The sequence below is a fragment of the Myripristis murdjan genome, chromosome 8, assembly GCF_902150065.1.
Source record: "Myripristis murdjan chromosome 8, fMyrMur1.1, whole genome shotgun sequence".
Classification (NCBI taxonomy): domain Eukaryota; kingdom Metazoa; phylum Chordata; class Actinopteri; order Holocentriformes; family Holocentridae; genus Myripristis; species Myripristis murdjan.
In genome coordinates this window covers 9274329-9299819 of record NC_043987.1, presented here as the reverse complement: position 1 = coordinate 9299819, position 25491 = coordinate 9274329, and the positions used below count along the sequence as shown (strand labels likewise).

Here is a 25491-nt window from a genome sequence, read left to right as displayed (position 1 = left end):
TGTCCTTCATATTTTGCACATCCGGTCTTTAGAAGTCTTATCAATTTGCAAGCCATTAGATTACCTTTATTATTATCTTGAAAGTACCATTCGTTTTCATTTTGTTTAATCAATCTTCATGCACTTGCCTCTTTATTTAGTAGAGCTCACATTAGAAGATCTAAGGATTCCAAGGGTAAATGTGTCTCTAGGTTTTCTCTGTCTCATGGAAACAACAAGTCTCAGAGTAAGACCTGGAGGAGAGCTTAAGCCTTTGAAGGAGTCAGAGAGAGAGGGAGTCAGTATGACTTGTCTCTTTTGTTCATCTGGTGTGTCAGCTACTGTCACCCATCTCCCTGCCACATGTCCCTGTCCCATTGCACATTGAGCTGTACACTCAATTCCCTCCTGCCAAGTATCATTTTTCCTGGGGAACTCTCCCCTGTTTGTCTGGACTCCAGTAGCACCTTATCATCAGGTCTTGTGCGCTCAAGTTTCCATCAGTTTGTTTATGTGCTTCAATCGCTCATTCTCTAGTATTCTTCTGGTCCACCCAACTTGTCCTAACAACTGTCTTTTTGTTTGTCTTATAATGTCTTCCTTCCAGTGTAAAATCTGATATAATGAACCTAACTACAGGTCTCCATTTTTTTTTTTGACACTGTTTATAAGTGAGTTTAACTTGGGCTTTGAGTGAATGATGAAGACAGACTTTGCATCTCAAGTTTTTTATTTAAGTAAAACCTTGAAATAACATGTAGTGATATCTTTCTCACTTTTTAATTTGGACATGGAATGCAATGAACATAGTAGACACTTAACCTAATATCTCACAGTTAATATATCACAGCATTGAATATCCTATTGTCAGTAGGAATGTAAAAATTACCCATATGCAGTGATGAATTGATATGTACTGTAATGTGCTGTAACTGCAAACAGTGCCATACTGGTTGTAGTGCAGACCAGTCTAACACAGATCACATTCACATCGTGTTGGTGTCCTGAGGTAGAATCCCATCTCCATTTTCCCTTGCATTATTGACTTTGGAGGCTGTTTTCAAAAGAGGTAAGATGCTTTTTACATTACAGATTTGTCAAAAAGTACTATACTGCTCAAAAAAAATAATAATAATTTTTTTTCATATGAATAAAGTTCTGTTTTTCTACTTTCTATCACAGATTGATGCACAGCAGTGATTCAGCAATCTATAGTTCATAAAAGCTTTTTCATTTGTTCCTCTAAACATTCACTGACAGGTAGTTCCTGGGGGGAAAAATCCTCTGATGCACAAGGAACATTCCATGCTGAGGCACAGGAAATGATGCATATATGTTTACAACAGCAGCAGCAACAGTGGTTTGTTTGAAATAAACACAAGAAGAAGAAGCTGGTAGTTAGTGATGGCCACTCTGGCTGAACAGACAATGAAACAAGCTCCACCTCCAGAAACTGAGACTCCTTCAACAGAAAATTCAAGGATGAAGATGCTTCAGTTCTGCTCACTCTTTTCTCCCCTTGGTGATCTCTGGGAAATGCAGAGCAGAAAGAGAGAAATGAGAGCTTAGCACCAGAGATATAGAAGAAAGAGGAACTTGTGGATGACCACCCTCATTTCTCATTTATGAGGATCTCTGAATCGTCCCTGGATTTTCTGAGACGAGTTAGGAGATTTGGCAGACGATTCCACCTCGGTCCAAAGTTCCTCCCACCACCACCACCATGGTTCATGTTTCCTGCGCTCTGAGATGCCCTGGGCTCAGAGGCAGAGGGGTCATCACTGCCGTGTGTTTCAGATGCAGGGGTGATAAAGAAGAGGCCATCTTGACTCCCTGTAAAGACAAAATGACAGCCAACATTTTATTTCCTGCCACAGATAAGTAATGTTCAAATATCCAAAGAAATGTTTTGGTGTCTTCACAAGCACAACAATCTCATGGGTGGCTGTCAAACGTGGCATCAAACAGATCACTAATGTTGATTTGTCAAAAACTGGAGGGATGATGCCAGTAACTCAACCCTGCACCCAAATCTGTGTGAAGGCTGACCTCTAGTGGTGAAAAGCACTGCGCCTGGTCTTTGGTGGCAGGTGATGCCACCACCTGTTGTACTCACACAGAGCTGGGTTTTGAGGTTACCCTTTAAAAAAAATACTGACTGACACTGACTAGTGGAACAGGGCTTTGCTACAGTAATAGGTTAATTAAAAAAAAAAAAAAAAATTGCCACACATTGGTTTGATTTGATGCATTTTGACACATTTTCCATCTGATTGTGATGAAACTCTGAGAGATAAGGCTGTTTAGCTCAAGCATGCCTGCATGATAATTACCATTACACTATTAATAAGGGATGAGACATAATTCAGTAGCCTACATCATAATGGGAATATGTTGCAGTACATACTGTGGGCCACAAAAAAGAATTGTAACATGAATTATATTTTACTTTTCTGTACAATAGCAACAATAACAAATGGAATTTTGTAAGCTGTCCACTGAAATTTATTTACCCTTTTGTTCTTGCAAGCTACTGACAATAACTGACAATACTTTGTTGCCACTGAACTTGCATTTATTATGTTGTGGTGGTATCAAGTGTAAACCCCATATCTCATCTAAGTTGTTATCCTTAGATATATATATCATCCCATCCCTACTGTTTTCCTATGTGAGCTAATGAATAAGTTAGTCACTCACCATGTGGCAGGTTTGATGTACTGTTTGATGCATTGGAAAGTGGAAAATCAGACTTTCCTGCCACCATGTCCTCTATCTTCTCCAGCAACTCTGTGACCTGAGAGCCATCGCCCCTGTTCTTGTTGTTGAAAACATGATACCTGTTCCCACATTTCCCAACAAGAAGCTTGAGCGCCTCCCCTTCGCTCTCCACGTACTGCTCAATGGTTCTGTTTCCCAGGCAGTCTCCATGAGTGAACACCACTATCACGCGACTCCAGTCTCTTTCAGTGAGAGGAAGCAGATGTTTCTCTGCCGCTGTCTTGATGCTCTCGCTGAAGGAAACATCAACACGGACAAACAGAAGGAAGGCATGTGGATTGAGGGATGTGCTGCTCATGATCTCCAGCTGAACCTCTCCACAGACGGGTGCAGCAGAGAGAGTCATGCACCATCCTGGAGTGTCAACCACAGTGACCAGACGTCCTGCTACTTCCCCCTGTTGCCTCACGCTGCCAGATGTTGTCCCGGATAGGAGTCCTTCTCGTCCCAGGATGGTGTTCCCTGATGAGCTCTTCCCAGATCCTCTGTGTCCCAGCAGCACAACTGTAAGCTCTGCGAGGACAGAGAGAGAGAGTGAGAGAGAGAACCACACTGTATTTTGTATAATGACATTTGTAGTTTTGCTGCATATTCAGTGCTGGAGAGAAACACTGAAACCTACCTGCCAATGGTGTCGAAGGGCTTGGCTTGTGTTTCTTCATCAGAGCCTTTCTCCATTTTCTTTCTTTCCTTGAATTCCAGTTCAGTTTTACCATTTGTGACTTCTGTCTACCTATCTCATAACATCTTCCTCCATTTCGAGCCACCATTTCCTCTATTTTCTCATGCAGCTCTGTAACCTGAGAGCCATCACTCCTGTTCCTGTTGTTAAAGACATGATACCTGTTTCCACACATCTCAGTTAACCACTGCAGGGCCTCCCCTTCACTCTCAATGTACTGCTCTATGGGTCTGTCTCCCAGATAGTCTCCTCTGGTGAAAAGCACAATAGTATGGTCCCACACTCTCTCGCTGATGAGACTCAGGTGCTCAAGTATTGCTGCCCCAAACTGATTTGGAAAAGCGATGTCAGCTCTCAACACCAACAACAGAGCATGAGGTCCCGGAGGACATAGAGACAAGCTAGAGACAATTTCCTGTTTCACGAGCTCACTGGTGTCTCCCACTGAGGCGTTCGCCCACCATCCTGGTGTGTCGACCACAGTGATCTTCCTGCCGGCTGTTTGTCGTTGTCTCGCCGTGCACTGAGAAGTTCTCCCTGACTTCAGTATCTCCTGGCCCAAGATGGTGTTTCCTGAGCTGCTCTTGCCTGCCGTTCTGTGTCCCAGCAGAACAATCCTCAGCTTTGACAGACAGGAGGGGCGTCCTGAGGGAGACACAGAAATCACTGAGGATATGAGTGGTTTCGTGTTATAAGAAGAGGCCTAAACATAAGGATGATATCGCAAGCAACTGACAATTTGCATGGTGTCACAGGACCAATGTTGAAAGTGGTTGTTATGCATACTGCATATATGGGGTTCAAAGTGGCGATGTGCATGATTTTTGCTACCCTGTAGCACCAGATTACTGTTAAATATCAGTGTAGGGTTGATAGAGGTATGGATCCATACCAGTGACTGTGGAGTTATTTTGCTAAGTGCTGAAATTCTTGGTCAATAATACATTTTGAAACCAAAAATCGTCACTCACTGGCTCAAAAATGTTGTCAGCAAAAATCAGTTTCAGTATCAAGCTAAAAAAAAAAAAAAAAATCCATCCTTCTATGCTGTTGTTGTAACTAAAGACAAGAATCTGTTTTTTGTATTTTGTGACATTTGGTTATGACCCACTATCATTAAGTATTGGGTGTTCTGAGACTGTGAGCTCTATCTTCTAATGTGTACCAGGCCTGGGTTCAAATGATGTTATTTCAAATCCTCAAATCCTGAAGGTCACAGATTACTTCATGCTGCTTTTAAGTTCCTTGATCTAGAACTCTCCAACACTACTAGACACAGAACCAGCAAACATTAGACCTCTGATCTTCGCTAATCATTCTGACGCCCTGCCAGTGAGACCATTGATCGTCTTCTAATCTTTATAAGTTGCACAGTTACTATAGTTTGATAAGAGCACCAGTAATGCTTACTCACCCGTTATCGATCTCTCTATATCCACATGTGCCCGCCTCTGCTCTGCTCTGTCCCTCTGTGCTGCCCTCATTTCCTCCACATGCTGAATGAGTTTGGTGTCCACTTCATAGCATCTCCCTCCGCTTCTAGTGACCATGTCCTCTATCTTCTCCAGCAGCTCTATGACCTGAGAGCCATCGCCCCTGTTCTTGTTGTTGAGGGTGTGATACCTGTTGCCACATTTCCCGATGAGCCAAAGGAGAGGCTTTCCTTCACTCTCAATGTATTGCTCAGTGGTTTTGTCTCCCAGTTGGTCTCTACAGGTGAACAGCACCACTGTGTGACTCCAGACTCTCTCATCCAGAAGCCCCATGTGTTCCTTCACCGATGCCTTATGTTCGTTAAGGAAGGGAACATCCATCCGAACCACAAAAAGGAACGCTTGAGGGCCCGGGGATGCACAGCAGACAAGTTCTTGTTTGACAAGCTCAGTGGTATCATCAATAGAGGCACTTTTCCACCATCCTGGCGTGTCGACCACAGTGAGCCGCCTCCCTCTCACTTCTGCCTGTCCACTCACACACTGAGCAGTTCTCCCAGCACCAAACTGCTCTCCTGCCAGGATGGTGTTTCCAGACCAACTCTTTCCTGCTCCCCTCGACCCGAGCAGCACGATCCTCAAGTCTTTGATTTCTGAATCTGTCAGTGAAACAAGTTAACAGTGCCATTATCAGAGAGTAAGTACTTGTTATAATACACAAGTTACAATTAAGTTTCTGTAAAGTGGATTCATCTCAGCTGAAACTGACCAGGTTGTGATGCCATCATGATTTTCCTCCATCAGTTCATCTGCTCACTTTTAAGTCTGAAAGACAATTATATCAAAAATATCAAAAATGAGTTACCGTTAGCTGGATTACTCCTGAAATGTGATTGCCTGATTATAGGCTACAGTAATTTACTGATGTTTGAAAATGGATTACAGTACTAGTAAGCAGACTTAAACTTTAGAAAATCTGACAATGATTCATTTCATTGTTATTTCTAAAACTTTAAATTCTTAGTTTGATAAACACCTGAAACTCAGACAACTCAACCCTACAGATCAACACAATACCTATTGAACCTATGACCCAGCTCATTAAAGATTTTACATTTGGTGTCCCGGTCACTCGTCTTTTTCACCAAAAAGACTGGTGCACAAAAGGCAATGTGTTTTACATTTTTGGTTGTAGCAGAAATAGTAGCTTGTTTGGATTAAACAGAAGGAGAACTCTAGTTATCATGAACAACGACAGGTGCCATGGCAGAGCAGACAACGAATAAAGTGACACCAATAGAAAATCCAGTGTTAAGCAACAAAGATGCTATCAAAACAAGGATCTCACAGATTACTGTGAGGAATTCAGTCCTAATCTTAGCTTATATGCTTAGATATGTTAATTTATTTAAGATAATGGTTACATACCTGTCTTCTTACTGAAAGGAAAAAGACATGAGAGCTGCTGGATGAGCCTGTGTTGCTGCACTGTTCCCTCTTTAAACAACACAGCATGTGGGTAAAACCTGTTGGGCAACTTTGTTGATCCTGTTGTTCTGGAAAAAGCCTGCAGTATCCCTTTACTGTGCAAGAACACTGGACACAGAGCCCTTGCAGAAAGGAGTCACTTTTATCAAATTAATGTCTTATTTTGGAATGAAAATCTTTGGTCTAGAGGAAGAGATGAGCCCCTCGCTTTCACTTTGTGACCCTTGCAGATGAAATGGCAGCAATCATGGAAGTCTCTACCAATCATCTGTCCTGCCACCTTGGGAATGGGAATGAGGCTGGTTGGGACTGTCAACTTTGTCAGCTTTTTAAAGAAAATTGTCTTGAGTGTAGCGCAGACCTTCACTGGGTAAAATAAAATAGTACAGGTAAATAATCATAACCTTCTTGGAGTATTTGATGGGATTTGCCAGTGTATAGAAATGTTATTTTGGCAGCCTGGAGTGATTTCACTAGCTTTCCCCTCCCACCTGCTTTCCATGGGAAAGAGACTTTTCCATGAGTCATCAAAACTTTTAAAACAGGACAGGACAGAACATTTTCAGCTGATCTCAAAACATACAATAATGCAATACATATGATACAACTAACTTGTTGCCTATTTTGAAGAAGTGCATGCTCTATGCTCAATACCGGCTGAAGCAGACGTAGTCCCACTGCTTTGGTCCTCACTGTGAAACGTCTCACCTGAGCTAACCCGGCTCAGCGGCAACGATACTCTTAAAGGCTGCCATTCCAACCATCCTGGTGTGTTGATTTGAACAGCAATGTCCATTTTACTCCATTCTAGTCCAGTGGTTTCAACTTCCCTGCCAATTGTGTATGTTCCCTTCAAACTTCTGTTCCTGTGTATATGTAGCTCTTGTGTCTATATCCTTTGCCAGTTTGTTGACTTTGGCCTGTGTTTACAGCTCGCAGGCTTGTTAGCTATACTGCTCCTGTTGCTTACACTGCCGGTTTTGTTAATTATTCTTGTTGTGTCAGTCTACCTTTTGTTTTCAGTCACTTTGTTCAGTTTTCAGTCTTCAGCCTGTCTGCCCGGCTTGTGGCGTCCCCTCAGCTCATGTCTATCAGTGCGATCAGGCTACTGCTAATGTCCTGCTCTGCTTGCCATAACCTCTATTCCAGCCTTCAGCATCTCTTATCCCTCATAACTGTTACAACTTACCATTATACACAGAGGGTCGGAGCCAGACTAATTGCACTTATGGGCCTATCCTGGTGCTGTAATCTCATTTGTAAGTCTGTTTGGCAATTCAAACAACCAGTCACTTCAAGGAAGCGTCGTGATCTCAGTCCAAGCACATCTTGTGCATAAGCACATGAACTTCTGATGTACACACTTGCATCCCCTCCCCAGCAAACTTCCTCCTACCCTACTGGAGCTATGTACACTCTAGGTTAGCTTGCCATAGTTACAGAGTGACAGAGAAGGCTCCATTGAGCCACATGTGTGTGTATGAGGATGAGATCTTCTTGGATGAGGTGCTGAACCTCAGGTGGGTGCTGTTTGAGCTGTTTGAGTTCAAATTTTCAATGATAGTCTGCCCACTCTAAAAAGTTCCCTACCCTACCTTTAACCTCAGCCTTGCCTCCACTCCCTGCTACCTGGTTGTGAGTTCATGTTAATGTACCTGCATGTACAATGTGTACAGTGTAATACGATGTGCAGTGGAACTGTAATGTCTCTGTAGTGCAGCAGGTTGGACGTTCATGAGGGCCTGCCCACACGCCCTCCAACCTGCCTCCCAGAGGGCAACTTACACAGGGCGACTGCAGACAGACTTGGAAGACATGGTGGCAAGAGCCATTTTGGTCAATAACTGCTAAAAAGAAATGTCTTAGGATTTGTTCAGACTGTAAGTAAAATAGATTTGTTTCTCAAATCAGACCTTTAAGGCAGATTGTCCACACTGTTATTTGCAAGTGATCAGATCATATTTGTGCATCCAGATATCACCAAGCTATCTGCATGGGTTGCTACGGTAATGGCGTCGGCGTCAGTGACTATGTACGCCAGTGATGTGCCTTTCCAATGTGGAAGCATGAGAAATGCACAGAGGCGTTAAAGTAGATGCACACAGTTTATTTCAGTGTCTGTTCCCTGTGCTGTCCTCCATGCCGCTCTGCTAGCAGCAGCACGGATTCTGCTCAGCCACTCTAATGCACTTCCGTCACTCTGGATTTGATGTCGCCATTGTGTGTTGCATGAGTGATGCAAAAGACAGTGTGACGTACAAGACAAACTAAATGTGGCTTGGATCCGATTTGCAAAATCACATTCCATGTTTGTTTGTTTTTGCTTTTTTATGTCCACGCTTTCTAATAAAATGAATCTAGATACAGTGAAGATATACAGTGAAGATATGGCAAAAAAAAATAGGATTTGTGCTGGCAGTCTGAACAGGATCTCATATGTATTGAACCTGCGAGTAACTTTGCCATCATATGACCTACACTTGCTCAAAACATCCACATCAAACACTCCATTCCTACAAGGTAGTCTATTTAAACCAACAAAGTGTGCTTATTCACCCTCTGCTTCCTCAGTGCTGCTACTTGCTACTACCCTGCTGCTGCCATTTTCATTCCCACCTCCACCTCAGCATCCACCTGCAGGCTCTGATCACAGGCCCCGCAATAGTGGGGTAAGATACCTATTGCAGCTCACTGTTTCTCTCAGCTTGCTCAGGCACACACTCACAGGGAATGATGAAATCAGAGCCAAGACACCACAATATTGTAACTCTGTATACACATTTCATTGTATTGCTAAACATGTTTACATGGGCTGTCTGACAGAAATAAATTTATTTTCCTCTAATTATCTCACTAAAATATATCCACTGCCCATCATTTTTTCTTAACTCAATCTGATTTAACACAGCGAAATGTGCTTCACATGGTTAAAGTGGAATAATACAGCAGCTGGGTAAAGAGGCTGAAATTCATCAAATAAAATTACAGGCTGAAATATGGTTTATTGCATTTTCTACATCATATTCTCCTCCTCTGAGCATTTTCCTGCCACCATCTGCTGTGTACAATTGAATAAAGGGGAAATATCATTAAATAAAAGTCCAGCCTGAGTAATTATCTTTGCCAGGGGGATTATGAAACCCAGCCTACTCAGGTACACCATCTGAATCTGAATCAGACACACTCCTCTCCTCTTCTAATTGGACTAAATCATGTCTTATTCCTCCACCATCTTGAGGATTCAAACACTATCGATTTTTGTGCCCTTTCTCTTCTTCTCCACACACAAACACCTCAGGATGATGTTTCCTGATGAAACTTTATTTCTTTATTCATGTTGGTTTTTAAGTATCCGTCCACAAATTTGGCTTTTTGTGTGACAGACAAATTCACTTGAGTTATTATTGGAATTAGTATGTTGTGTGGGTGTGTATTTATAGAGAAGTACACAGCTTTTGTTTTTTCCTGACGTAATCTCTTTGCACTGGATGAATGAATGCATGCATTTACTATGTGCCAACATGAATAAGTAGTGTAAATATAATGCCAATAATATAAGTGATTCAGCTTCATCTGTCACTGTATAAGTGTGTGAATCACCTGAGAATAAAGGGAAAGAGATGAAATGAAATGAAATGAAATAAACACAAATCATATCAAATTAAATCAAATCAGAGTTTATCTGTCAGTTGCACAGCAACAGTACAGCACAGCGGCAGTTGTTAGCCACAATCAATGTGTGGTCTTCGATTTCAGTCTGCACCGTGACCCTGATCAGAAAGGCAAAAATAAAATAAAAATAAGGCAAGAGAGCATTGCAAACAATAAAACTAATAGTAATATAAATAATAATATTAACCAAGATCTAAAAAATTCAAAGAAATACAATAGCGGGTCTGCTGTACACAAAGTACCATCACATAACACTCAGGCTTGAGCGTGTAGTTTTTATGCGGACGGCCTTTACATAATGACCTCTAATGCTGTAATTGCAAAGATTATTATATGTACACTTTAGCTTATACTTATAACACATTTTCTCATGCACACTGGCCTGTAGAGAGACATTTATTCACATTGTCCTTGCTGTTACAATAAATACATATCACTGAATACTGAATGAAGTTTATTGTAAATAAACTTCATTAGCATTAAAAATTCAAAACAATACAAAATCTTAATAAACCTAATGCAGAAAATGAGCGAACAAAAAGCATCTCAGTCAAACTGGTTGAACTAGAATCTATGAAATCTGTTGCAATGTAAAGGGTTACACACAGGGTTCACACAACATCATCGAACTTTGTTTGGTTGCTTTCTAGTTTTAAACATATTTTTGGGCCAATGCGTAAGATCTGTCAGTTGTACTTGAGAATAGTGCTCAAAGTTTAAGGGGATTATCATGCTACCTCTATGTCCACCTGATATCAAAGATGGCTCACTAATTATAGAAGCATCATCCACATTGACTCGCTCCATCTCCTTGTCTTGATGTCCCCTCACACTCTGAGGGTTCTCCTCTGAGTTTTTCTCCTCTCTGCCAAGGGCTGCAAATCCTCCCGTGGAACCCTTCCTTTCTTCTCTAGAGAACCACCAAACAACACTTTTCTTTTTCAAATTGTCTGTCAAAAGGAGAGGAAAAAACAATATATTCATTCATCATACATAAAGTCAGAGAGAGAGAGACAGAGAGAGAGAGAGTGAAACTATAAAATAACTGTGGGGTGGTGAGGACTTACCTAAAGGCTGTTTGCTTCTAGCTCTGCATCTTCGTTTGTTATCTCTGTTGCTATCTTTCCTCTTCCCTCTTGAATCTGTTTTAGAAAATCAGATCACAAATCTATTTCTGTCCTCACTTTTTGCTGGCCATGGAATTACTCTTGCAATCTATTATTGCTGAGACATATATTATAAAATAAATCCAAAAATAATGCATAATAATAATGCATAATAATAAGAGGTTGACTCACCACAACTTTCAGATGCACCGCTTGCTTCTCGCAGCATGAAGCACAGGACAGCCACAAAATGGGGTGCACGATTCAGAGGGGCAAAGTGCGTCATAACTCCTGAACAGTTGATGCTAGAGCAACATCACATTTATTATGTATTTGAGATGGATCCCTGTGAACACCCCCAGTTTTTAAAGATGCTCAGATACAGCGTTTACATGCAAACACATTACAGTTAAAACCATGAAGGACTGGAACAAACAATGTGCTGCCTGCTGATGCAGTCAGACACAGGAAGGAAGCAGGGTGGTTCACCTACAGACTATTTCTGACATCATTTCAAGTGAAAAACCAGACTTCAGCAGTGAAATGTGATTTGGCTGAATGCATTTTTTGTTTCTACTATTAAACCACCCATTAATGAGTTGGAATAATTCCAGGTTACCTGAATGGCACTAAAGATGAGAAGTGCAATGTACATAACACCTGACCCTTAATGTCCCCCACCACTCAAAAATGTGTTTTTCTTATGTTTATGTCCCCTAAAATGTGCGACCTTGACTATACTGACTTGTATCTGTGCAAACTTTGTCACTGTACGGAGGTGTTTTCACACTTCTCTACTGAGGGTGGAGGTGTTTGTGCACGCCTCTGAAATCAGACATTCAGACACACCCTGGTATATCACAAATCCCCCAGCTGGTCCCGTCAGCTGACAGGGTGTTGCTTTACATATCACTATGCACTTTCTTTCTTTCTTCCAAGGAAGTCCTACTGCCCATGTGTGAAAAATCACCAAATTTTGCACAAAGGTCCAGTCCCATGCCAGATTACCTCAGGTGCAAACACAAGCCAATAGTCCTGATGGTGGCGCTATAGCAAGCCTCTAAAGTTCAAAACTTTGAAAATTCATAACAAATCAACCATATGTGCTACAGCTTTGCAACTTTCACCAAAATGTAGCCCAAATACTGAAGAAACTTTTGTGCACTTAAACCTATTGCAAATTATGAAATTCATCACTCTGTTCTTTTCAAAAACTGTAAAACTTATTAAACCTATCTCCTCCCACAATTTTTGCTCAAATGTCACCAAACTTGCTACAGAGCATCTTCAGACTGTCCTACACAAACAATCCACACAGATTTTTGATTTATCAAAAATTGAGCCTACAGTGCATCAAAATGTTTGACTATAAACGGTACTGTAAACATACACTTGCAAATTCTTTGTAAATAAATATTCAATGTTCATGAAAAAAATTGACAAAATTCTGGAGTCATGGTCGATGATGTGTGGTAAATTTCAGAATTGTATCTCAAAAACTGAATTTTTGACAGCATTTTGAATTTTGCTCTCATGTGAACAATTGGAGTCAATGTAAAAATGGCATTTTTAAACATCAGTTTTTCACTTATGGAGCAAATCAATCATTGTTAAAAACCAATGATCAACATTTCCATGCTGTCTAGATGCAAAATGTGTATTTTCAGATTTTTGTCTGAAGGTCCAATTCCATGCCAGATTTCCTCAGCTGCAAACACAAACCAATAGTCCTGATGGTGGCGCTACAGCAAGCTTCTAAATTTCAAAACTTTGAAAATTTATAATAAATCAACCATATGTGCTGCAGCTTTGCAACTTTCATCAAAATGTAGCCCCAATACTGAAGAAACCTTTGTACCCTTTACAATTAAACATCAGTTTTTCACTTATGGAGCAAATCAATCATTGTTAAAAACAAATGATCAACATCTCCATGCTGTCTAGATGCAATATGTGTATTTTCAGAATTTTGTCTTCATGGCTGATTTTTTTTTTTTTTACAGTGGTTTGAAATCTGCCTTTCCATGCATAGGCGGCTGCTATCATGTGAGTGACTTAGTCAATTTGTGAAGCCTCACATGAGCTGACACTGGCCAGTTAGTTCAGTGAGATAGAAAGTGCTCCTTAGTCTCAGAAATTGTGAGTTCAAGCCTGAACTGATGCAAAATGCACATTATGCCACCTTTCTTTTCATCTTCCTATTCTCTACTTGTTGCTCAGAATTGCCTAAAATTGCCCGGCCCCGACCATTGCTGCGCAGCAGCTATAATTATAATTGTTTTTCCATTGGTTCCTGCAGCTGCTGTTTTGCCTCCCGTAACATATTTTCAGGTATTCAGCCTGTTGGTAGCACTGTCCCTTGCTGCTGGGGTTGTGGCCCCCAACTATGGAAGCTTAGGTGTGGCTTAGTAATTCAGTTTGTTTTGAGCCTTACTGTCGATCTCTGTCCTCCTGAGGTATTATCTGTAAACCACTGGCACACCTGGTTCTCTGGTGTATCTCAGCTGGATGGATGACTGTTTTTAGTATTTTGCAGGGGAGCTGAGTGCCGCCTGGTGGGGCTAGAGATTCTTAACCAACCTTTATATTAAGTTTCATGCAAACAGTTTATATTTTTTTGAGATATAACAAACAAACAAAACAGACAAACAGGCAAAAACATAACATATCCATCCAACTTCACTGGTGGAAGTGTTAAGATACACCTTGAAAGGACATTAGTCGTTTCATTCTCCTTTCCTTGGACATGGCAGACATCCAGGTTGTTCCCCAGAAATAGACAATTAGACTTTCTCATTTTGTGGAGAAATACCAGAGGATTATGGTCATTATCATTATCATTATTATGTTTAGCTTAGCTATTAACCTGCAGGTGAGATTTTATATTTTGGGCGCAGTGTCCCTTTATAGCTAGACCATCCAAAACCTACATGTTTGCAACCAGCACCATAGTGTGTCAACCCACAACTGATCACACTGAACAGTAATAGCAATACTAGGAATAGGAAGAATGGCTTTGTGCATATTGTGACTTAAATGAAACTGAGAATGAGTTTCAGTTTGTTTGTTTTTTGTTTTGTTTTGTTTTGTTTTTTTTTATTTTACCACATTACCATTTTTTTTTTTACCACAACTTATGATTTAAATGTGTTAAAACCCAGATTTGATTCAGTTCTGTGATGTGCAGAAACTAAAATGGTTAATTGATCATAAGTTAGTTGCCTTAACACACTATTTCGAGAACGCATGGGGTAAGTGTGTAAACAGATTACTGATATGAGTTTGCTCACATGACAGCACTGTTTACACAAAACTGTTTGCCTTGCAGCGTTCATTATTTGAAAATGCCTGTATTGTATATTTGTGTATAAGTCATGTGTCATAAGAGAGGACACAAGGAATAAAATCCATTAATTCATTCATACAGTAATTCATTCATTCAATATTAACACGGCAACATTTCACCTGCAGCTTCAGGCTTTCAAGCTTGAAATAATGGTATTTAAATCATGATCAATTGTCAAACAGTTCAATGGAGCCTGCTAATGGCCTTGTGGTTTTTGTAGTGTGGAGACAGTCATTACATATTAATTATGCTGATATTCATCACCAGCAAGGGATTATTGTATAGTACAGCCTGAAGCACCTCGGAGCTATAAATACAGCAAGAGAGCCAAAACATCCATAAGTCAATAGAATAGGGTCAAAAATAGCACAATGAGGGAACACTGCTGGGAACTGCCTCATTTACATGAAGAAGAAGCACATGCAACTGAATTCAAATAAAGGGAAAAGATGGCTTCTTCTTCTTTTTTTCTTTTTTTTAAATATTAATTTAATATAAATACAGACTAACACAAACATAGAAAGAGTAAGAAAGTCTTCAGAGGTTGAGGTAATATTCATTATCTAATTACATCATATATGATTTGCAGCTTACAGTAACAGAGCCTTTAATCACATCCTGTCTATGAAAGAATACATGAAGAGATGAAATGTGATCCCAGGGAAGGCTTTCATGTTCCATACAACAGCAATATAGAAACATAAAAATTCACGTATATCATCCATTTACACTAACCACAAGAATAGAGCTGTACTATAGATGAAAGAATATCAACCACAAATTCTCATGTTTCTATATGAGAGATGTTTTCAGCAAGCCAGTATCAGAGACAGTGAATGAAAAGTGACTGTAAACTCACATGTCAAGGAATATTCATGAAGCTATCACACAAAATTATGGCCACACAAGGTGTGACATTTTTTACCCCATAATATAGGGTGAGTACTGAGAGAAAAACCTTTCAAAGATGTAGGCACTGTAAACATTTTCCAGCTTGCTGTTAACAGTCTCATCCTCATCAACACTTTAAGCTCAACTCAGCTCATGACTTTTATAATTCGGAACCAAGTTTCTGTCTTTGCTAACTCCATATTTTTGGAAAACAAAACAAACAAACAAACAATAAAGACAATTGTCAGATGACCAAAATCGCAGATCTGAATCATCACCAAAATCAAATCAACTGTCCTGTGGCCCAAGGCTTTGTGTCTGTTCATCAGACTTCTGGTTGGAAGTTTTTGAAATATCCTGCTGACAGACAGAACAACAGACTAACTAAGAGCAGCAAACACACATAATCTCCTTGGTGGAGGAAATAAAGCCTCATCTGTGGATCAAATGAAGGCATTTATATCAGTTTCTGACACATCAGGACATACAATGTAATACATATCACATCAACACACACACATTAGCCCATATGAAACTACATGAATCAAAATGATAGCCCTATTCCACGTGTGTGTGTGTGTGTGTGTGTGTGTGTGTGTGTGTGTGTGTGTGTGTGTGTGTGTGTGTGTTTGTGCATGCATGTGTGTATATCTGTGTGTGCACCTGTCGATGTGCACAAGCACAAAACAAAATGTGTGTGTGCACAGAAAGAATGGCCTACTGAGATATCCTACTCAAGAAGATGTCTTATCGCAACAAAACTTTTAAGAATGAAAAAGAAAACTATTGATGTAAAAACGAAACAATAAATGTAACAAAAAAAAAAGCAGCATATTTAGAAATAATCTTACGGTACAAGTTAATGAGATAGAAGACTACTTAAAAGAATGTGAGTTTTATCATGAAATGCAGACAGAATGAGACCATTTAATATTTGATTTTGAAGTGAATTGTTTTTATGAACCATGGTAAAAATGAACAAAAAATGTGTTTACTAATGTTCACTAGGCTGCTATCATGGCTTTTTGAAGTTAAGTAAACAATTTTTAACAATTTTTACCAGGCTATCCGTCTATCCTGGCCTTTAGCTAATGTCAACCAATAGCTGATATAGCTAATATTAGCCAACACCATGTGTTTTAGACTTGTGTTATATAAAATATGCCATCACGGCTCTTTAGCTACTATTTCATTATTCATTAATACATTTATGAGCTTATTCTTTCAAGTCTTTCTTGATAACAAAGGTGCCAAGGTTAAATCGGAGCATGCATTTTTGCATTTTTACATTTCCTACATGTGCTTTTGCAGATTTGATTGAGCTATGATTTATTGTCGATATTTATTTATTGTTGATTTATTGAGTTGCCAGCTTCTGATGCAATATTATATTTTTCTCTAAAATGTATACTCAGTGACAGATATGATTTCAAATGTGACAAACAGTGCAAAAAAAGTGCTAAAAAAAAATGCCCACATGTGTAGAAAAAAGCTAATCAGCTACACTAATGAGGGTAAATATAACTGGGTATCTGCATGTGTGTGTGTGTGTCTGCATTTGTGCATTTACATGCTTATTAATGTGCACTTGTGTGTGTGTTTCCCTTACATGGTGGTCGTGGAGTGCTGTGCTGTGAGTGGGTGCAGGCGGCATGGGTATGTGTGAGAGTTTGTTGTGTGAGAGGGTGTGTCGGGGTGTGAGTGTATGAGGCCATGCACAGCGTGCCTGTATCTGGCAGACATCAGGTTGTATAGCAGAGGATTGACAGCGGCACTGAGGTAGAACAGGACAGAAGACACCAGGTTAAAATACTGAGAGAGATAATATAAAATATAGGAGTGTGTGTCCGTGTGTGTGCTGTTGCCATACGTATCGTTATGCATGTTGACTTGTGTATCAGTGTATGTGTTTGGATCTGTATCGGCATGCATGTAGCTGTGCATGTTAGTGTGTGTATCTGTGTGTGTATCATTTTGTGTGTCAGTATGTGTAATTGCTTGAGTGCTTGTGTCTGTGTGTGTGTTATTGTGTGTTCTGTTGTAGTACAAGATATGTAGGACTGTGTCTACTTGTGTGGTAACATGTGGATCATCGTGTGTGCCAGTGTGTGTATCCATTTGCATGCTTATATCCAGATGAGTGTGTGTACTTTGACTAGTGTGAATGAATTGCCCAGTGTGTGATACATCATTTGAATATGAGTGTTTGTGGGTGTGTGTGTGCAGCTCAGCCTGGTCAGTGTGTGTGAGTGCTTCATGCGTCTGTGTGTCTGCCTCTACATCGGCGTCCACTTCTTGTGAGTGTGTGTCTGTATCAGTGTGTGTGTTCATGTTGCCAATGTTAGAGAGTGTTTTAACTCTGCCACTCCTGTCTGCTTGATCGTGTGTGTTGATCTTAGCATGTGGGTCTACACGCTCTCCAGTGTTGGCGTCTGGCTCTGAGCCGATACTGGGGTCAGTAAAAGCGAGGATGTTGACTTCATCACTGGTGTCACTGCCTGAGCTGGTGTCAGCGAACGCATCAGTGTCTCTGTGTGTGTTTTCATCCACGTATCCATCCTGTTCATCGATACCGGAGCCCAGAGAGAGGGAGAAGAGTGTCCGGCCCACATGGAACGGCAGCCAGCAGAGGATAAACACCAAGACTATCACAGCTGGAGGAGGTGCAGGGCGCGAGGAAGAGATGAGAAACAGAAGAGGGAAACACTGCATTAGAATCTCTTACGCTGATACAGTTTTTAGGCTACATCATCAAAACCATCCATGTGAGATTCCTACGTGCAAACGCAGTTCACATCCACTCCCTTGTCAAATTTGCTACTTGGAACACCTGAGATTTTCTACTTCACGACTTCTCCCACTTAGCCAGACAATGTCATCAACATAGACTTCATCATGGAAGTATCACCTGTGAAAGCCTGTCACAAATCATAACATTTTAATACTTACAAATACAGTTTTCCTGTAAATAAAAAAAATGTTTTTGCTAATTTTCAGGGGTTTGTTTTGCAAATTTTCTCTGGATTTTTTTCTGATTGTTTTTTCTGAAGTCTCAAAATTGAGGATCTGTCTTCTACTTTTGTGGTAGCCAGTTATGAAAAAAAGGAAAACTTTACACTCATAACACAAGCTCTTAAAGCAATATGCCCTCAATGACAAGCAGGACAGAGTCCTTGTGCTGTTGAGATGAAAACTGCAAATCACAAGACGTTCCCTAGTGATACCAGTGCCGTCAGGAGAAGGGGGGATCCGGGGATATTTCTGCCAACAGCTCCAGTGTCAAATCAAGGGACTGCCCCCTGAAAACCGGGACGTCCCCTCACCCTGCACATTTTTTTTTTCAGCAAGTTTCCCATTCACACTAATGCACTCAACAAGGCACAAGAACAGCTGCAGTTACTCTGTAGGGCATACATGTCCCCCTGACCGATGACCTATACGATGTTTCCACTGAATTCTTAGATATGTTAGCTGAAAGCATGAGGAGCTCTGTGCAATCCTTTTGTGGTGGGGAAACATTTCTCTCAAGTTTCACATTAATACTGTGCAAATTTCATAAAAGTGTGTATCACCAGGTTGAATAATTGAGGATGTGGGTAGCAGTTTCTCACCCAGCATTTTGACGGTGTGTCGGTGCGTCTGGTCTTTGCGGCTGCTTTGCGGACGGAGCCACAGCGTTCGCCCAATCAGGCTGTACACCACTCCCAGAATGCTGAGCGGCACGAGGAAGTACAAGTTGGAGAGAATCATCATGGCGGACAGCAGGCCGGAGGAGACGGCGTAGTCGGTGCAGCGACACTCTCTCTTGTCGCCCTCATCCATGTCTCTTCCTCGCCGTCCCTCCTCCATCTCTTCCTCTCCTCCTCCCTCATCTTCTTTCTTTTTATTTTGCCCTTCCTCTTTAACTTCGATCTCGTCCTCTCCTCCCACTCCCTCATGTGCCGTTTTCTGAGGTTGTACTTTATCTTTTGTTTCTCCTCCTCCACTTTGTTGCCACTCTTCAGCTCTCTCATCCCATCCCTTCATCTCTTTTTCTCCCCACGTTCCTCCCTCTGTCCCTCCTTCCATCAAAGCCATCTCTCCCCAGTCACCCATAATTATTCCTCGCTGTGTTCCTTCCCTGGCTGCCCACCTTCCTTCCTCCCTCCACCCGCCCATCCCCAATTCCTCTCCCCCCACCTCCTCCACTCCAACCATCATCAACACCGGCGCCGCACTGACGACCGCCCCTAACCACAGGCAGCCAATAACAGTCTTGGTTCTGCGTCGTGTGACCAGGGTCTTGGCCGTGATTGGCCAGCAGACTGCCAGGTACCTCTCCAGGGAGAGGAAAGTGATGTGGAGGATAGTGGAGAAGGTGCAGCACTCTGAGAGGAACATGGTGAGCTTGCAGGCAAGGTCTCCAAAAGGCCAAGGCCTGGGCCTCCACAGCTGGAGGAGGAGAAGAGGAGATAGAGAGAGAGAGGAGTTTGGGAGGAGATCTTTTTCATAGCAGCCATTTTGACATGAATTGCAGGGTAAATACAGGTGTTCCTTATGGCTTTAATAAAGGCTCTGAATTTCATTCTCAAGGGGCAGTCAGATTAGCACTAAACCCGTACAGGAATTGGTTGCATTTGCCCTACACATCAACTTAGAACTCATGTGAAAAAATCGGTGGCATCTAGCAGTGGAAAAAAAAACACACGACTGCATGTGTATATGATGTCTTTGATTTTGGCTGTGTACTGTATCACGCCATGTATAATACAACTCTCCCAGATCATAAACTTCAACATACATGGCAGGCGGTCTGGCTCACAGTCAGCAGTGAGACAGGAAGCAGTGAATCTACTTTCAATCATTTCTATTGAACATGTTCAAATATTCCCCTTCCCTCACACATAGAGTCACATCTGGCATTTGTGCGATATGAAACATATCCCAATTTTCCCTTGCGAATTTAAAAAGTATTTCTGACCATATCTAGTTGACTGAATTCAGACAGCACCCTAACAGGTCAACAGGTCAAGCTGGCTCACTGGATAGACTCAGATGCCCTTAAATGGAATGAGACTTTAATTTAACTTTTAACTTTAATTTACTGTCATTGGTTTACCTGGTGTTCCATGTCAATGTTTGTGTGCGTGTGTGTGTGTGTGTGTGTGTGTGTGTGTGTGTGTACCTTATACAGATCCAGAGGCAGCAGCAGCAGTATCAGCAGGTCACTAACAGCCATGCTGCTCAGGTAAAGGTAGGTGGAGCTTCTCATGTGGGGACGGAGCAAAACCACCAGGATTGTCAGCATGTTTCCCAGCAGGCCAAAAAGCATCAACGGGATGCACACCACAGTCACACACACTAGAAAAGAGAACACTGATGCATTTTACTACTACTTCATGTATGCATTTGCTTTAAAGCTGGGATCCTCCTCTCTGTTACAGCCTCACTTTGCAGTTTACCTCAAAAAGACAGGTGCATTTTTATATTTTCCTCCCTAGTGCGGCATTAAATTTGAATTTTCACCGTTGGCATCCTATTACCCACCTAACTCAACCAGTCCAAAAATAGGCTCCTCCCACTGGTAGTCTAACTGGTTTGAGCAGTCCTCCAGGAAGCCCGATGCCAAGCCGCAGTCCTCGTCTTCACAACCACTGCCCAGGTCTCCCAGCTCCATTAGATCCATGAGGAAGTGCTGTGGGGTTGGATTTGAATCTGGAGAGCAGCGCTACAGGGAGAGGTCTGCGTGTCCTGCAGCCGCGGTCCCCCAGGTAACAGGGCACAGGGGTGACGCACACTGATGGATTTCCTATGAGGCTCGATCACGACTACAAGAGAACGGGACGATCAGGGTGGTACAGGGCTGCCCGGTCACGCTGAAACACACGCATATGGATTCACACACAGGCAAAAACAAAAGTGTGCAAATATGGGCCTGAATGTGTCCACTCACGCACACTTGCATGTTAAATGAACATATGTGTATATATTCCCACAGCAAAATAGGTTTAACTCTAAAAATCAACCCTATGACAGTGTTATTACCATCTTACACCCATCCGAGTTAATTTAACACTTCAGATATATATATTTTTTATGTGACAATATCATATCAGCTCTGTTAAAAGGCAGTTAACACCTCCAAATACATGTCACTGAGCTATCAGCACCTACCAGCCCTGGGACATTTGCTTTCCACATACAAGCATGGAAAACACACAACCTGTGTTTGTTAGATCAGTTTTTTTCAGTGATTCTTCCTTCAAATGGAATGTTTTGAAGGTCGTGACCCGTCATTACCATCCTTGCCGTCACTGTTGCCACCTTCGCCATCAGAACCATCAGCAATGAAAACGTCTCGTCATTTGCCTCTCCCCTTCCAAAGCAATCTGTATCCGCTACTGTATACCACCGTTTACAGACACACAAACATGAAAGTTGTCTACTTGATCATAAAGAAAAACAACATACTCACTCATTGAGAGTAGGAGTGATGCTTGGTATGTCTTTCTCCTGTGGAAACACTGACACACACACTTGCCTCAGGCTCTGTCACACACCTCGGCTCTCTCCCTTTAGCTCATCTCGCTCTCCACACTTGCTCACACACAATAATTTCATCCTTCCCTCCCTCCCTCTCTCACAGCCCTGTTGTTCCTCTGTCTAGTCCAACTATATACTGTTGTATAATGAGACCAAGCTATTTAACCAAATGTGTTACAGTTTAAGGGGCAATAACTGCGTTTTTACTAGTCTGTAGGTTTGACAGGTTTGCTGATCAATAGTAATGATTCAGCGATTACTTTGCCAGGTGCAGCGCAACAAGCAAATGACAAACCTATATTATTACAGTTACTGTGAAAAAGTGGCTTTATTATACTTATTATTCAATTACAGGTTGTGTAAGAGAACTTGTGACATCTTTGAACTTGTTGCAGTTATTCCCGGTCACCAGTAGAGGTCAACAAAGATCATAGATTACTTAATGCCCTTTTAATATGCAAGATTTTGTCTCTTGGCAGTGGTTCAGACACATACTGATAACTCTATTTAATTTTAAGCTTTTGATTAATATCCTGCCCTACACTGAAAATTTTACTCTTCTGTTTCATTTGTGTACATTTTAGCTTTAAGCAGACTTCAGGTTTAATTTTCCATCTTATTTGTTGGGTTTTATTGTTTTATCCCTGTTTTAACCTGGTTTTATACATTTTATATATTGTATGTAGGAAAAAGACTATGGTGTGTTTTTTTCTTTAAAAACCAGTGCCACAACATGCTGTTTTTTCTGGGGCAGGATTTTAAGGCTGTGCCTGACACAGATAGGATCCCCAGTGAGGTTAAACCTGTGGAAAGGTGTTCTGGGATCAGCTGAAAGATGCTCATTTTGGTTAATCAATGCAGGTGGTGCCTGTCAGGAAAAGGGAGAATCTGTTATGCATATGGCTTCAGCGATAATGTGATAAAGGTGAGGTTCCCCAGGTGTCCTTGTGATGAAGAAAACTCAGAAGGTGCCCTACGAGATGCTCCAAGTGAGAAAATGCATGAAGTACCCTTACAATGGAGAGAAAAAAAAAATATCAGTGGAAAAAAAGAGATGCAGCACTCTCTAGTCTCCCAACTAACTCAACAGGTACCTTGCTTAGCTGAGTCTAACCTCAATTTGGAAATAAAGCAGAAATGTCAAGAAATGTAACACAGCATCATTTGCAGTACAATTATATACAGTTATCATTGTAGAAATATTGTTACTTGTTCCGGACGAAGACTATTTTGTCATACATGATACATCATAGCTTTTGCGTGCTGGTGGGACCGCCTGTCATGCAGCAGGTGGTTTGTTCAAACAGTCTGTATTGTAATACAAATGTGCATTAAAAACCAGTTTGTCCAGTTAGCAAGTTTATTGTTCAACTGTAAAACATCAGTGCATATCTTTGTTACAACTATTTGATTGCCACATTATGGGATTCTTTGCTACAAATGTGTACAAATGTTTTATTTTGAAATAAATATAAGCCAGTTCTCTTGCCCCAAAATATCAAAATCAAAAAATCCAATGTCTGTCAGGCTGTAACTTCAGCCCAGGTTGAGTTGTAAGTCACTGTGATTCACTGCAACCACGTTCAGCAAGCAAAACCAAGATTTTGCCCACCAGCATATTTACAGAAAATCAAGATTCATTCACTCAGGCTCAGTCAAATAAATTATAGGGTAATATGCTGATTTTCAAGTGTGTTTGCCAAGATATTACCTGAAGGGATTTCAACAAATCAACCAAAGTTTATAAAGATTAGCACAACACAAAGACTGAACATGCACTCAGGGCTTGATTGTGTCAGGTTTGCTCATAAACTCTGGGTGCATGTCAGCTTTGCATGCTGGTGTCAGCACGTCAAACAGCTGGAAAGGTAGGTGAAAATGGTGACGTTTCCTGCAGACCTGGTTGCAAAAACACCTGTCAGCCCGACGTGCAGTGTTCGAGTGACCATCCTGAAACGCACAACACTTTTTACATTTAACTGTAGCGCCACCATGTGGCCAACGTCAGTGTCTGGTCTCCCCTGTGTGACGGCTCATCATGAAGCCCCTGGCTGAGGTTGGCTGCTTTCTGGGCAGGAAAACTTTCAGCAGATAAATAAATAAATAAATCAGGACAGCAAGCTCAGCAAGAAAGGGTTAAAAAAAAAAAAAAAAGAAGAAGAAGAAGAAGAAGAAGAGACTGTACCTGCACAAAAAACGCTTTAGCTTTTTGGAGCTGCACAGAAACATAGCTAATGATTGATCCCCAGTCACAGCCAGGTGAAAATGGGCATAACCCTTTATGGGGCAAGTGACTATTTTTGGTAATTTCGGTACATGTTACATATCACGCCCATCCCCTGTCTCAGTTAGTTCAATAATCATTTGGTCTTCACCCAGCCAATCAGCAAAGATTACTCTACATCCCAGGTCACATGATTGTGGCATTTGACCAATCAGCAGAGACCAGGGTCACATCAAACTTTCATTTTTCTTCAATGTCAGAAAAAAGACGTTTTGCAGCTCGGTTCACTGGACATTTATCATCAAAACATCAAAAATAAACATGGTAAGTTGATGAAACTCACACATTTTATTGTTGAGTCGTTGTGCTAAGTGGTGATATATGTGTTGTTTGTGGAGGACTTAGTGAAATGAGTGAAAATACGGCTTGAAAAATGAGGGCACCATATTTGATCATACGCCCTGCTCACCTAAAACTATTTGTGTCCATTTTTGGACATATGCCCAATGCATGTAACAGCATACTTAGTGCATTTTCTTTACAAATAAACCAATACAACTTAGGATATTATGTTTTAATGTTGCCAAAGGTTTTTATTACACTGTACGGTGATTCAGAGATCATTTCAACAGTGTTTTTAGTTTATAAATAGTGAATATGAATGATTTTTGCCTGTTTATGGCCTCATAACAGTTGCTTTATTGTTTAATTTTTAGCTTCCTTCAACATTTTATGGCAAGAGGAGGGAGACTGCTGTCATGCCAGTCTACCCTGACATCAGTGATGATGATGATGATGATGACGAGGAGGAGGATGACCAAGACAAACAGACACTACCTCGAACCCTCACACACGTGCCTAAACCAGCACTTTTGTTATAATGTTCACTTGATGTTCAAATGTTGTAAAACATGTTTCTTTCACCTTATAGGTGTTCTTGTTTTTTTTATAGAAATACAGACAGACACAACAGATAGAAACAGAGATAGAAAGACAGACAGAGGCAGAGACAGACAGACAGACAGAGGCAGATACAGACCGAGACAAACAGACACTTCCTCAAACCCTCACACACACATGCCTATATCAACACTTTTGTTATAATGTTCACTTGATGTTCAAATGTTGTAAAGAAAAACATGTTTCTTTCATCTTATTGGTGTTTTTCTTGTATTTTTGATATAAATACTTATTGAAATTTTTTTTTTTTACCACAGACGGGCAAGTAACCAAAAATGGTAACTTCATTGGCCTTGATTTTCTATAGGAAAATGAAAATTTTTGAAAAATTTTATTAAAGTAATAAAGTCATGTCATGTTCACTAATAACAGTCTAGGGTTGTTTTTTTGAATTTCTAAGTATTTCA

At 41.0% G+C, this 25491-nt stretch overlaps 2 protein-coding genes and 1 long non-coding RNA gene across 3 annotated transcripts; all 3 read right to left on the bottom strand.

Annotated features, from left to right (window-relative positions):
• Positions 1-1535: 1535 nt before the first annotated feature.
• Positions 1536-6350, bottom strand: LOC115363800 (GTPase IMAP family member 8-like). Its single transcript, XM_030058113.1, has 6 exons — positions 6304-6350; positions 5645-5700; positions 4857-5534; positions 3383-4087; positions 2680-3273; positions 1536-1812 (listed from the first exon to the last, which is right to left on the bottom strand). The coding sequence occupies exons 2-6, from the start codon at positions 5661-5663 to the stop codon at positions 1592-1594; spliced, it is 2217 nt and encodes a 738-aa protein (XP_029913973.1). The 5' UTR covers positions 5664-5700; positions 6304-6350; the 3' UTR covers positions 1536-1591.
• Positions 6351-10709: 4359 nt separating this feature from the next.
• LOC115364361 (uncharacterized) lies at positions 10710-11437 on the bottom strand. Its single transcript, XR_003928660.1, has 3 exons — positions 11334-11437; positions 11103-11177; positions 10710-10985 (listed from the first exon to the last, which is right to left on the bottom strand). It is a non-coding gene; the product is annotated as an uncharacterized LOC115364361 (long non-coding RNA).
• Positions 11438-16983: 5546 nt separating this feature from the next.
• LOC115363082 (growth hormone secretagogue receptor type 1-like) lies at positions 16984-21043 on the bottom strand. The gene is made up of 5 exons (XM_030057155.1): positions 20905-21043; positions 20543-20718; positions 18990-19809; positions 17950-18032; positions 16984-17217 (listed from the first exon to the last, which is right to left on the bottom strand). Exons 1-5 carry the CDS (start codon positions 21041-21043, stop codon positions 16984-16986), a joined length of 1452 nt encoding a protein of 483 aa, XP_029913015.1.
• Positions 21044-25491: the final 4448 nt, after the last annotated feature.

Coding starts and splice junctions, on each gene's coding strand:
- LOC115363800 (XM_030058113.1), bottom strand. Junction 4,088..4,856: donor TATAGAGAGATCGATAACGG/GTGAGTAAGCAT, acceptor TGTCTCCCTCAG/GACGCCCCTCCTGTCTGTCA. Junction 1,813..2,679: donor TACATCAAACCTGCCACATG/GTGAGTGACTAA, acceptor TTGTCTTTACAG/GGAGTCAAGATGGCCTCTTC.
- LOC115363082 (XM_030057155.1), bottom strand. CDS start 21,043: ATGGATCTAATGGAGCTGGGAGACCTGGGCAGTGGTTGTGAAGACGAG. Junction 20,719..20,904: donor TTTTGGACTGGTTGAGTTAG/GTGGGTAATAGG, acceptor TCTCTTTTCTAG/TGTGTGTGACTGTGGTGTGC. Junction 18,033..18,989: donor ACACACCGTCAAAATGCTGG/GTGAGAAACTGC, acceptor CACCTCCTCCAG/CTGTGATAGTCTTGGTGTTT.